The sequence below is a fragment of the Nyctereutes procyonoides genome, unplaced genomic scaffold (assembly GCF_905146905.1).
Source record: "Nyctereutes procyonoides isolate TBG_1078 unplaced genomic scaffold, NYPRO_anot_genome, whole genome shotgun sequence".
In the NCBI taxonomy this organism is placed as follows: domain Eukaryota; kingdom Metazoa; phylum Chordata; class Mammalia; order Carnivora; family Canidae; genus Nyctereutes; species Nyctereutes procyonoides.
In genome coordinates this window covers 2485365-2499542 of record NW_026575153.1, presented here as the reverse complement: position 1 = coordinate 2499542, position 14178 = coordinate 2485365, and the positions used below count along the sequence as shown (strand labels likewise).

The 14178-nt window shown below is 40.3% G+C and overlaps 1 protein-coding gene across 1 annotated transcript in view; it reads left to right on the top strand.

The window, feature by feature from the left end:
- Positions 1 to 14178, top strand: part of BMPR1B (bone morphogenetic protein receptor type 1B) — a 396528-nt gene that overhangs the window by 369086 nt on the left and 13264 nt on the right. Inside the window, exons 6-9 of the mRNA XM_055313276.1 lie at positions 844 to 940; positions 1988 to 2126; positions 6093 to 6285; positions 7073 to 7370. Coding sequence (XP_055169251.1) covers positions 844 to 940; positions 1988 to 2126; positions 6093 to 6285; positions 7073 to 7370 — 727 coding nt within the window. The remainder of the gene's footprint in view (positions 1 to 843; positions 941 to 1987; positions 2127 to 6092; positions 6286 to 7072; positions 7371 to 14178) is intronic.

Genomic DNA, 14178 nt, shown 5'->3' with positions numbered 1-14178 from the left:
GTCCTTACATATAAATCACCTGGGATGATTGTAAAAAATAAAATACTTGGAATAAAAATCTCTGAGGCTGAATTCAGCAAATATGCATTTGTATAAAGCTTTCCAGATTACTTTATTTATATGAGGTTTGAGAAATCACACTGTAAGTAAATCTGATTTGTCAAGAACTGGAGTTAAAACAACATGAATAATACTTAATAATTTGTTTTATAAGAGGATCATACAATAATTCTTTGAGTAGAACATACCCATTCTTTTAAAATATGATGCAATTTTTGGATGGAAAAGTTAGCTATGTGGTTCTAAAAGGCATCTTTGTTTAAAGTGGTGCACATCCATATATTCTGTATTTGACAACATTTGAGGAATCCTCTTCTTTTGTATCCGTCATAAGATGACTGTGTGTTTTATGTACAAAAATATAGATTAGTTTTTATCCAAACTCATGATATGGAACACTTCAGAAACCACATGAGAAAAACCCTGTAAACCCAGCTGGATCTGAAATAAAGAGGAATTACCTCCTTATGTTTTCAGGGCGTTGATCCATTTACATTTGTTCACACTCTGTACTTTCATTCTGCATCAAGCCTGTGCCTTCCGGAGAGGAAGAAATGAGTGCCTAGATGAATTATGATTTACACTAGTTGAACTTACGTAGTTTTAATTATGTGTATATATTTACTGTGCAATATACAGTATTGCTCTTATCTGTGGGCAGATTAAAAGGACCCGGGGCATCTTGCATATGGGGCTTGGCCAACACTTTTAGGGAAGAGTTGCTTCCTAACTTTTAAGTGAAAATATCCTCCATATTATGGCTCCTTTTCTTTTTAATTTCAGATTTTGTTGACGGACCTATACATCACAAGGCCTTACTTATATCTGTAACTGTCTGTAGTTTGCTATTGGTCCTTATTATTTTATTCTGTTACTTCAGGTAAGTTTCCAACATGTAGATGTAGAATTTTGAGTTTAAAATATCATCGTCATACTGTTCCACCTGTTGACGTTTTTCACCATAGCTTTCTTTGACTTCTTTAAATCTTAGATTTCCCTGATAGTGTCAGTTACTATTGATAAATATTTGTTTCAATGAAACTGTTAATAGATAGCTATCTCATTTCTGCTTCAGACATCAAAGTCACCCAGGTAAATTTTCACCCTTAGGGAATTTAGGGTAATTAGGGAATTTGGGAACCAGTTGTTACTCAAGATTTGATTCTGAGTGAAGAAATGGCCATGTTGAACAAAGAGTCACTCTAGTAATCCTTTATTTCCTAAGCTAACAATTCCCCTAATATGAAAAAATTTTAAACATAATTTGTAGGTTAGTTATTCAGATAAAATAAGCTTAACTCTTGAAGTTAAGTGACAAATTATTTTCGTTCACGTAAGAACTTATTTTTTACTCTGTGAAATATCAAGGACGTTTAAATTTTTATCTTTTGCCTTTTGTAACACTCATTTATGATACTGTTCTGCAAATAGGAATTGATTCAAGTAAATTCATTTCTAATTGGAGGCATAATTATTGACAAAACATTTCTAAAGTTTAAATTTATTTAATTTATCTGCATTATTGCTGTATGCCTTACTTGAGATGGGAGAGTTAGCTGTTATATCTTTTGTAAACCCCAGATTTTCATCTTTAATTAGGGACCTTAAAGGGGAAAATTTTAGGAAAGGTGTATTGAATCTATATAGAAATATTCTTGGAATCCCTGCTGGGAGATAGGCAACTAAAGGGAGAAGAGGAATTTTAGATGGTTGAGACCAAGTAAAAACACGTAGTTTACTTAAAAAATAGGTTAGCAAAAATAATTATGATTTGTATTTTCGAAATCATAACTAAGGGTAATAAATACTAAAAATTTACCTTCTTTTATGCTAAAATGAAATCTGCTGTGAATACTTTTATCTGCAGTGTTTTACGCCAATTGTTGCAACTCAGTATCTTAAATTATCTTCCTCTGTGCATCTTTAGGTATAAAAGACAAGAAAGCCGACCTCGGTACAGCATTGGGTTAGAACAGGACGAAACATACATTCCTCCTGGAGAATCCCTGAGAGACTTAATTGAGCAGTCTCAAAGCTCAGGAAGTGGATCAGGCCTCCCTCTGCTGGTACGAGAAGAGCATATCTTGAATTTAAAGGAAATGCCTTCTGAGAGGAAATGTCAATAACTACAGGGTTTCATTTTACTGAAACAGATAGGGTAGCGGACAGAGAGAAGCTCTACATAGTCAGTTAGACATCAGATCTTAGATGCAGGACTTCCTGATAACATTTTGACATACTGGGGGTAAGGTGATTGTTTTTTAATGTAAGTATATGGTTACAATCCAGACCCTTAGACATTCTGATAAGGAGCAGATTAGAAAATATTAAACACGGGACCATCTTCCCTCTGTTTTCAGTAAGGATAGCATTACTGAACTTTGGCCTGGCTTTTGAATGCAAAAGTATTACATCCAATTGGGATCTGAGTATTTCTACAGGGGAAGAAGACTGCATTTCAGCTGGAGGGCTTATATTTCAGGGCAAAGTTCTGGCTTTTCCATTCCTGAGAGGTTTAATTTTCTGATGACCAACCCTGCCAACATTGAAGAAAACATATGATGCATCCAAGGCTCTTGTTTTAATGAAAAAAACATTTGATTCCTTTATAGACCATATAAAAAGATTGTTGGGATGGAAAATAACAATTTTAATAAGAAATATTTTCCTAACAAACCCTTAGGATTGATTTTCTTAATCTTTATTGTCTGGTTCTGACTTTGGATATCATATTTACTTATTGTTTTGGTGATATTTTATTTTATTTTATTTTATTGTATTTTATTTTATTTTTTTTTATTTTATTGAGAGCCAGTGAGCATGAGCAGAACAGAGGGAGAGACAGAGGGAGAGGGAGAAGCAGACTTCCCACTGAACAGGGAGCCTGATGCTGGGCTCAGTCCCAGGATCCATGGATCATGACTTGAGACGAAGGCAGATGCTTAACTGACTGAGCCAACCAGGTGCCCTAGTGATCTTTTATTTTAGTACTCTAAGTGTGTGTTTGTTTTTAAATCTCAAGTCAAAAATTACAAGTTTTTTGAGACATGAAAGCTATATATCTATATAACGTATAAAAGTATATATTTAAATGTATACAACTTGAAGAGTTTGGGGGATTAGTATATATCCATGAAACCATAACCACAATTTATGGCATAGGTATATCTATAACCTCCGAAAGTTTCCTCCTGCCCTCTTTATTTATTTTTTGTTATTTTTAAATTTCATGTGTAAGAACACATAAGATACAATCTTCTCAGTCCAATTTTAAGAATATAGTACACTGCTGTTCATTGTAAGCACTGTCCTGTGCAGTAGATCTCTAGGACTTATTCATCTTGCATAACTGAAACATTGTTCTCTCTGATTAATACGTCCTTTCCAGGTGATAGGCTGGACAGAAAACAAGTAGTGAGGTAGTCATAAGCAAACGGATACTAGTTAGGATGTAGATTTTTTTAATGTAAAGTTTTTATTATCAAATTTTTTTTATTCTTAAAATGTAATATGTAGCAGATACAGTTCTCATATTTAAAAATCTGTATTATATATATATTTTTAAAAAGGAAAGTACAAATATTAAAATCTCTTTTAGTATTAAAGAATCAGATGTTTATGCTCTCGGAACTGAAACCTATTTGTTTGCCAGTGTTTTCTCCTTAGATGTTGTAATAAATCTCGAAACAAAAATACACTCTAAATTTCTGAATATAATTTAGTGACACTTTTTATCTTTGAGATAAGTTCCTATCCTTTCAAGCATTGCCAGTTCCATTAGTACATTCATTAAATTATAAAAAGATATATTATCGTTAGAAAAGAAGCGAACACAAAAGTGTTTATGTTAGGAAATGTTCCATAGATTTACATAAGCAATGCTTTATAACATATGTAAATTAAATATAAAATTTCTGTAATATGTGTGGGAAGTTTCCTCTCAAGTCAGTAAGTTAAGTACTAGGAGATTTGGCTCTTCACTGCTTAGTGTTTCTGATGCTTCTGTCCCCCCATTTGGACATGGAAATATACTGACCATTGCTTTGTATGCTCAGTATATTTTGTTTGACTCCTAAGTTGTTCCTTATTTCCTTCAGACTGAGTGGCTTAATTGCATGTCAGCAATGCTTTGATTTTTCAATCCTTTTAGAAAATAACATTAAAAAAGAAAAGATTTTATCTTTTACGAAAAAGCTTCTGTCTGATATTGGTGCTGTTAATGGTTCTGGCAATGGTGAGCATTACCTCTTGAATTAATAAAATCATCCATTATGCAAACATAGAATCCACCCTAGCTGGTAGACCTCTGAGGTAGGCATAATAATGGCCCTCCAAAATGCCGTAATCCCCAGAATCTGCTATTTTACATGGCAAAGGGGACCTAAGGGTTGCTGATCAGCTCACCTTGGGATGAAATTATTGGGGGTTATCTGGTGGACTTGGTATTATGATGGTCCTTACAAGTGTAAAAACAGAAAGAAAGACTTCAACTTTATTTGATGCAAAGCGTATGTCTATGAGGAGGACATTCCAATTTTCCAATCAGAACTCTTGTTCTATGCTAGGTTCTTTATATGTGCCTCCCAAATGATGTCACTTTCATCAATATTTAGCCATTTCAGTCATGCAGTCCTTCAGATTTTTTAGTGTGAGTGCAGATGAGCCGCAGATCAAAACCCATAGGCCACACCTCCGCTATTTTCTCTCCCTTTGTTCTGCTGCTCTCTCTCTCATTCTTCAGAGCGCTCTTCCAGCTGAACTTTCTCTCCAGATCCAATCTGCTGTTTTTCCACTACCTGTCCATTGTACATTTTTGACTGTGACAAGTACCTGTTCCACTACATAGTGTAATTTTCAACAATTTCTTGCCGCTTTTTTCTTTTCATTGTATCTTCTATTTCTTTACACATTTCATATAATGTCTCTTGTCATTCTCTGACAATTCTAGCATCTGTAATCTGAAGGGGTTCAATCTACTCAGGTTGTCTTTCTTACTCTCATTTATAAAGGCTGTTTCCTTTTGGTTTAAGGGATTTATTCTGTGGGATCTTCCTTGCCTCTCTGCCTTCCTGCTGCCCCTCCATTTCCTGCCTGCCCCTTCCCTCCTTGCCTTGGAGAATTTTCCTGTATTTCTTTTTGAGGCCAATCATTCATTACAGTTTTTTCTTTCTTGTATTTTACCATGATCAAGTTGCGTGGCGGCAAGAGTTCCTCCAAATCTAGGTGCTGGCTGCAGTGGTGAAATGAAAAGTATTCTGCAAATGATTTTCTCAGGAGAGGATTTGTACTTTGTACTTGTTTTTGCTGGGAGCCATGGTGTGCTACCAACCTTGGGCAAATTTAGTGTCTTTCAGTGGTCCCAGCTTCATGCTGAAGCCTACATTCGGTTTCTTAACTTTTAAAGAGGTCAAGGTTTAGATTCCGGATCCCAGCGCTGGTGTTCATCCTCACCAGAGGACAGCCTGGCTTTTGTGTGTGCCTAATGCTTACTGTTCCCTGCTCTGGTCCCAGCTCTTCCCTCCCTTCCTCTCCCCGCCCTCCTCCCTCCATCCTCCCCTTCGGACTTGGAGACTTCCTTTATTTCTTTGCCTGTCCAGCAATGCACTACGATTTGGTTTCATTGTATTTTATCCACAATCAAATATACAGTGGACGAGTCCCATCCGAGTGGCCAGTATTCCATTGCAGTGGTAGAAGTGAAAAGTATTCTATTCTGCCAATTACTGTGAACCCCTTCAGGGTTGTTTTTTTTTTTTTTTTCCTTTGTGAAAATGATAATAGGTAGAACGAAATATTCAGTGTGGAAGCAATAATTCAGACCTTCAGAACCCACAATCAGTCTCCAATCCATTTAAAAGGGACAGCATAAATGAATACCCAAACGCCAATAACTTGTCTATATAAAGAAAAACTATCGGCTAAATATATTTTGCATGCAGTAACTGGCTCTTCTCTGGAGGAAGAAAAAAAAAAAGATTAAACAAATCTGTAGTGCTGTGAATACACTAACAGTGTGTTTTGGGATTTAACAGGTCCAAAGGACTATAGCTAAGCAGATTCAGATGGTGAAACAGATTGGAAAAGGTCGCTATGGGGAAGTTTGGATGGGGAAGTGGCGTGGCGAAAAGGTAGCTGTGAAAGTGTTCTTCACCACAGAGGAAGCCAGCTGGTTCCGAGAGACAGAAATATATCAGACAGTGTTGATGAGGCATGAAAACATTCTGGGTGAGTCGGTATGGCAGTGTTCAGGGTTCCCTCGCACTCCCCTCATTTCTGTTCACATCTGCCTATTAACTCATCTGTCTGGACCTGTTATGAAATATATAGACGTTTTCTCCTTGGCCAGAGCCCAGGAACGTCACAGGTTTCTAATGGGAGGCCTCACAGGAGGAATGACTAGCACTTCTGTGAATGAGTAGTGGGCTGGAAATGGAATACTCTCAAAACATTTTTTTTCTTCAGGGACAGGAAATGCAAATGTTTAACACCAGCATTTCTTATGGTTTCTTAGGGATTTGAAGGAGCACGCGTTTAAATGTTGTGAAAAGTTCTAGAAGTTTTATCTGCAGGGTTTATATATATTCCGAGTGTATATATTGAGAATTGAGTTTTTAAAAAATTTTCTCAAGTTAGCAGTGATGTAGCTGGATCATTCAAGTGGAAACAGCCTGTGCCCCGACTCAAGACCCTGCTTTGTAAACAGTGTCTTATGTGTAACTACAATGCTGTGAGCTATTTACCGTTACTTTAAAAATAACTTACATATCAACTACTAACTAGAGAGGGATCATGTTTTCAGGTACAGACTCCTAATGTTTCTCTACCTCTACTGTTTTTATTGCCTCTGATTGGTTTTAATAATCTAATGCTGTCATAGGCATAATCATAAAGCTGAGTGAAATGGTAAACAAAGATACGTATGGCAAAGAATGATATTTGGGAATATGAATTATTCTTGATAGTATTCCGAGCATACCTGGCTTCAAACCTTTTTGTCTTTTCTTCCTTTTAGGGTTCATTGCTGCAGATATCAAAGGGACAGGGTCATGGACCCAGTTGTACCTAATCACAGACTATCATGAAAATGGTTCCCTCTATGATTATCTGAAGTCCACCACCCTAGATACAAAATCGATGCTGAAGTTAGCCTATTCTTCTGTCAGTGGCTTATGTCATTTACACACAGAAATCTTTAGCACCCAAGGCAAACCAGCAATTGCCCACCGAGATCTGAAAAGTAAGAACATCCTGGTGAAGAAAAATGGAACTTGTTGTATAGCTGACCTGGGCCTGGCTGTTAAATTTATTAGGTTAGTATCAAAATGAATAAATATACTTTTTATGATCCTTTTCTGTCACTTTTTATAGATTGTACATTCTGGGATACAGTGCTTTTAAGGTATTTAGTAGAGGAGGAGTTTTATTAATTTTGGTATTTCTTGGGAGGGAAAAAGAAGGAACATTTATTTGAAGAAACATGTATTTGTGTCCTGTTATTTCTCTGCTCATTGGTGACCTGGCTTCCAGATGGAGTTTGCATTAGGTTTGCCTCGTGTCTGGGATGATTTGGTCAGCAGTCTGCATAGCGTTTGTTAAGTAGGAACAAGTCTTAGCAAAGATCTACATGTTATGTAGTGATAAAGACCATGCTTTTTTATATGATGTAAAAAAAAAAGATAATTTGCATACATATTCTGTGAGAAAGGTTAGAAACTAACAAACAGAGCACACTCAGCGTTCAGCACTACTATACTGTGACTTACACAGTGAATATAACACCTGGTTACTGACACTAGCACGTGTCACAAGACAGTGGTTTCTGCCACAAGCGGAGGAGGAATGCCCAGTAGGTGGGACTCTATTTTGCCCACCTTCCCTCTAATCAGAGCGGCCCTGTTTTATCTTGCAGATGACTTAATTAGAAGAAACGATTCCTTTGCTTTGAAGACAAAACAAAATGAGTTTGCTACTACTGGAGTAGAGGGATTGTCATATAACTAACTACCTTTTAAAAAACTCAGTCTAGGCTTAGCCTTTATTAAGTTGTTGGATCCTCTTGTGGATTCCCCCCCGCCACCCTACCCCCCAAAGAAGACTTGATAGAAAGTGGAGAACAGCACAAAGGAAAAGCCATGGAGATGATTAAACGTTTGGGAAACAAAACTCATGAGAAAGAACTAACAGTTTGATAATTTTACCCAGAAGTGAAGACGAGGTGTGATTTAATAATAGGTCCCAAATATAGGAAGGTATCCACCGTTTAGAAGATGGTAAATTTAGATGTTCTCATCTTTAAAATCAAATGCTTTGGACTGTAGATTTGAGTTAGAAATAAGAACCTCCTGCCAATAAGATGAATAAATCCTTTCTCTTTTCTGAATTCTGCAACCTTTTCCAAGTCTCCTCTACAAAAAAAAAGAAAAAAACATTCCCATGATGCTTCTCAAATTATCAGCCTCTCTTGTATCTTCCCCTGTGAAATTTCTTGAGAGTTAGGAAGAGTAATCCTCTTTCACAATGGATCACGTAATTCATAATTATCTTGTGATGTTGTGTCTTCTGCTCCCTTCTCTCCTGAGCTTCTTTTTTGAGGGATACCATTGGTCTTTGTCACCAGAAGCCTTTCTTATTGTCATTCTACTGCCCACAGGGCACAGGCCTTTCTTCCTGCTGTTTCCTTGATGTCCCTTTATTCCAGGTTCACTTTCTTTCTCTGTGGGTTCTGTTCTCTGTGTACCTCTCACATATTTCCCCACTGCTGGATTTCCTGCTGTGTCTGCTTTTTCTTTCTAGTTCCCAGTTTTGGTCCATCCATTCTAAAATGTGAGGAGCCTGACATTTCTTTTGTTCCTTCAGTTTTTGGTTTGCTCAGTTGAATGAATTCTGTCTCTGTGATAGTGACATTCCCGTTTGAACTGGGTCCAGTTTGAGTCCTCTACTGTTTTCCTAGATTCTGGAGTAAAGCATTTTGGATATACTTACTTGCTCTTTTTTTTTAATAATTTATTTTTATTTTTATTTATTTATGATAGTCACACACAGAGAGAGAGAGAGAGAGAGAGAGAGAGAGAGAGAGAGGCAGAGACACAGGCAGAGGGAGAAGCAGGCTCCATGCACTGGGAGCCCGACGTGGGATTCGACCCCGGGTCTCCAGGATCGCGCCCTGGGCCAAAAGCAGGCACCAAACCGCTGCGCCACCCAGGGATCCCTTACTTGCTCTTTTATATTTACTTGCTCTTTGTCTTTCTTAATTTTTTTTTCTACATGCTGCTGCCAGATTTATCTTCTTGAAACATTACTTTTGGATAGCATAATAATTTCATAGTTTCCTATGGCTTTGGGTTCAAATGTAGTTTATATTCTAAACACTTTATACTTTCTCACACCTTGAAGTCATTTTTAAAGATTTTATTTATTTATTAGAGAGAGCGTGCGCGGGCGAACGCATGAGCAAGGGGGAGGGGTAGAAGGAGAGGGAGAAGCAGACTCCCTGCTGAGCAGGGAGCCCAAAGCCAGGCTCCATCTCAGAACCCTGGGATCATGACCTGAGCCAAAGTCAGATGCTTAACCAATTGAGCCACCCAGGCGCCCCTCTTGAGGTGTTTTTAACATGCTTTTAACTTTACCTGAACACCCAGCATCTCTTCTGTTGAGGTAATTACTGCTTATCTCCACAGATTATTCCTTTGGAATACCTCTTACTGTCCCCTTCCAAGTCTGACTTTCAGTTAGCCTTCAGCCCTCCCATGTGACCTGGTGCATACCGTCATGACACATTTTTCACACTCTCATGCAGTAATCAGTGACTACTTATCTGTTATTCCTAATTAAGACTGAGCTTCCATGAAGGTAGATACCATGTTTTTGTTTTGCAAATTTACATCCCTCATGCCTTTCCTTGGTGCCCATTACTTAGGCGTTGCTCCAAAATTTTGTGTAATGGACAGATGAATGATTCTCTGTGAACTACAGGATGAAAAAAAAAAAAAGCATCTTTTCTTAGCTCCAGAGGTCCCACACACTCTGGATTAAATCCACCTTCCCGGTCTTATATCCTGTAAGCCCTCCAACTTGTATGCTTTCTTTCACAAAACTGAAGTACCTGTGTTTTCTCCATATGTACTCCTTGTTTGCTACCATCTTGTAGTTGATCGCACAGTCTCTAGTTTGGAATGCCCTTGCTTTCCCGTGTACCCTATTCTAGTCTCAAAGCTGCCTTTAAGTTCCTTAGCCCATCCCCCAGCTAGGAATAATACCATCTTCTCGACTCCGGTAGTGATTTCCTGGCCCTTATCTGCCTGATACAGGTATTTAGTGCAAGCCTCCTCATGCCTCCTCATCATTGGGCATCCTGAGAGCAGGATCCCTTCCAGATTAATTAATTTCCCATTTGACATGACATAGCAAATGATCCATTATAGGTGTTTCAACATTGTTTCAAATCAATACCTCTTGGCAGTATCAAAGTAATTGAGAACTTCTTCTTTATAGACCTTAAAAAAATAAGAAAGTCAATGTTGTATTTCTGAAACTCAGCTCTGCTCAATATAAGGAGAATGAACTAAACAACCTCTCAGATTTCACGCAAACCCTGATTCTAGCAAGTGGAGGGGAATTTTTAAGGGACAACTCAAAGATCTATTTGGAATATATTGACTCATTCATCAAGAGAGGAAAGCTTGAGGATACTGGTTCCGATATGAAACCGTGGCTGGTGGAGGCACAAATCTCAAATGGCTAAAGAGTAGCTGTGGGGCCACTTAGTATTCTGGGCCTCATTTCCTTCCATTAGATGGAGGTTGCCTTTGATAATTTCAGAGGCCCTTTTCACATTTTATTTTCTGTGTTTCAAAGGAACTTTGCTCTTCTCAATATTTGAGCCTGACTTTTAAACCTTGCTTTTTATGTTTCTTTGGTTTTCACTCTTTTCCTGATTTTCCTATTTGGGGGCATGTGCACACACAGAGATAGTTAGAGATCATATTACAAGTGGGGTCAGAACTAACCCAGTGTGGAGTTCTCAGACTTCATAAGTGGACTTCCTGTGAGAATTGAATCTCTACCTTGGTCTCTACACGGTAAGTGTTCTCTCAGGCTTTTAAGTAATTTCTGGGAGGTTCCCAGGGAAGTTGAGAGCCACAGAGAGAGTGGACTACACTTCAGAGATTTTCTCCTCATATGAGTTTTTTTTTATCCCATATTCATTTTTTCATACACTCTCTCAAAAGTGATGTAAGTGCTGGTGTATTTCCTGCCCATCAGAGATTGAATCCAGGTGATGTCGCGGCAGACAGCACCATAACCCCAAATCTCTTTCAGGAGGAGAAATCAGTGACACGTGAAATGCCTTAAAGGAAAACTTACAGATCTTTTCACTTTTTACTTTGGAAAATCAAGCAACTTCTCTGGTTCTTGAGCATCAGAATCATATATTTTCTTAGGGGGAATGAAGCCGTGGTTTAGGGCTTCTTAGGTATTACATTTTAAGTAGAGAAATGACAACGGACACTGATCTGTAGCCCAGATCTCCCAGCTGATGATTGTCAGGTTGTCCAGATGCAGAGGCCGTAGGGTGGCGCAGCCCAGAGGGCACCACGTTTCCCCAGCGGCTTTCTCAGACCTTTACAACTAGCCCTGCTGCCCATGGGTGTACTTAATGGTATTTTTTAAAATAGCAATATGTCTAAAGCTCACTATGACCCTGAGAAGTAAGCGAATTGGTGACAGGGTCAGCTACCTTCAGTCAGGATTTCTGCAGCCAAATGCACCTTCTTTAGTTGGAGGGGTCTGTTTCCCAGAAATCAGAGAAGCATCGAGTCCTTCGGAAAGTGCATCAGAGAACGCTCCCCATTGGTCAGCATCTGACTGGGCCCAGTCAAGCGCAGCAGATCAGCTCCACAGCTACTTCGCAGCTGCTCCGGGAAACGCCGGGGCATGTGCGCAGCCCTTCTGGAGGCTCCTGACGGCCTTCCGGGGTTGCTCTCGTCCCCCCAGGAGGAGGTTCAGTAGTCTCTGGTAGGTGTCACGGGGAGTTGATGCCAGAGATCAGTTGCGAGCTTGGAGCAAGCCAGGGGCAAACCAGTGGCAAACAGTGGCAAACCAGTGGCAAACCAGTGGCTTCCTTCTCTTGTCTTCTGTCCCCCTCCCTTCTTTCATTGTTCTTTAAAATTCCGTTCTTGGGCAGCCCGGGTGGCTCAGCGGTTTAGCGCCGCCTTCAGCCCAGGGCCTGATCCTGGAGTCCTGGGATCGAATCCCACATCGGGCTCCCTGCATGGAGCCTGCTTCTCCCTCTGCCTGTGTCTCTGTGTCATAAATAAAATAAAAATAAATCTTAAAAAAATAAAATTCCGTTCCTGTTTTTTTTAAAAAGCTCTTTCGATTATTAAAGGTGACCGATGTTTGCTTCTCCTCCTTCTCTGTTGCCTTTTTCTCTCCCCTCTCCTGCTCTCCCCCTCCGGCTCTGTCTGAGCCGCACACCGCCACGGAGGCCACCACGGAGGCCACCACGCGAGCTCCGGGGCTCCGCGCCGTGGCCGCCCGCTGCAGGGAGCTCCCGGGCCTCGGCTCTCCCGCAGCCCCCCGCTGCTGGGACGGTGCGCAGGCACCCTGCTGAGCCCGGGGCTTCTTCCTTTACCTCATACTTCGGGAAAGAATCCCTGCTATGCCTTAGTAGTTCGAGGTCTAGGTAGCGTGAGCAAATGTAGCTCCAAACAAAGTCAAGGCGAGTAGTCTGTTTTTTAAAATGCGCTTTGTTCTCCTCGGCCACCAAGATGAAAGTCCTCTGCGCCCGAGGTCGGTGCCTCAGGGCCCAGCGCCAGGCCCGCCTGCTGCCGCCTCTCCTGCTCTTGCCCAGCTCCCTTCTGGAGCCTCTGCGGCTCCTGCCCGAGGCTCTGCCTCCAGCCTTCCTGTATTCTAAGAGCTCGTGGTCCCTCTGTTGGCCACCTTACCTCCTGAGATGCACAGTGCCCCTCGGCCCCGGGGCCAGGCCCCGGGGGACACTGCAGGAAGCCCCCCGGAGTGTCTCAGGACAGCAGGGCCAATGAAGCTGCTCACCGCGGGCCCAGGGTCTAAGCCGCACCAGGGATGAAACTGCTCTCCCAGCAGGTCCTGATCCTTCAGTCTTGTATCGGTTCATTTCCTTCTCCCCTTCTCTTCTCCGGCTGTCATTGTCTCACGCGTGACATCTGGCTTCTTCGCTGCTTCCACCCCCCCCCCCCCGGCCCACCTAAAGCAGTCGCCTTGAGGCCTCTCACTCACTTTGTGTTCCTGTTTGATGAGAAGAGCCACTAACGGGTGGGTATCCACTTGAAGGCCCTTTGTCCATTGCTGTAGATCTCATGCCACCCTGCTGGCATTTTCTTTATCATCCCATTGTCATCTGAGTGACTTGGGTCAGAAATATGAGGTTTGTTTGCATGTCTCCTTATGTAATCATCGCTGAGGGCACTCTGCATTTTGAGATTCAAATAAAATTACTTTATCACCCCTAATCCTACTTAACACAGTAGGGAACTCAGTGTCACTGACTGCATATCAGGGAATCCTAAAGAGCTGTTTTCCTCTCTGCCTCATGTCTTCAATATATGATGATGTACCTCTTCCCACGTGGTATAGTTGTTGATTCTTTTCTTCCCCAAACACCGGTAACACAAGGTTGAAGAGGGCTTTACTCAGGTAGATGCAGTCATAAAATTCATGCTACCAGCACATTTTCCTGATTTTTGTTTCCTGCAGGAGCTTAACATCTTGTCATGGCCCTAGGCCAGAAGGGAAAACCCTTTTTATTTCCCAATTGACTTGTCCCCTTACCCCCAATCTCCCAAATTACTGCTTTTTTTTTTTTGACTCAGAAAATTATAGGTATTTTTATTTAATCCTGTCCCAGCCCACTGTCCCTAAAGTTTATAAAGAAAAATACCCATTAATGTAAGAATCTAAAACATTTTTTTTTCTCCTGGGGAGGAATTTGACTGACATCCCTTAATTTAGTTTATTTTGTTCAAATTATATATTTATGTTTTTCTAATTCTACTGATGTCTTTATCACACTCACATTACTCACAGTAACTCACAGAACTCTCATTAACAGGGACAAAAGCCGTATCAGATCTAGTGGAA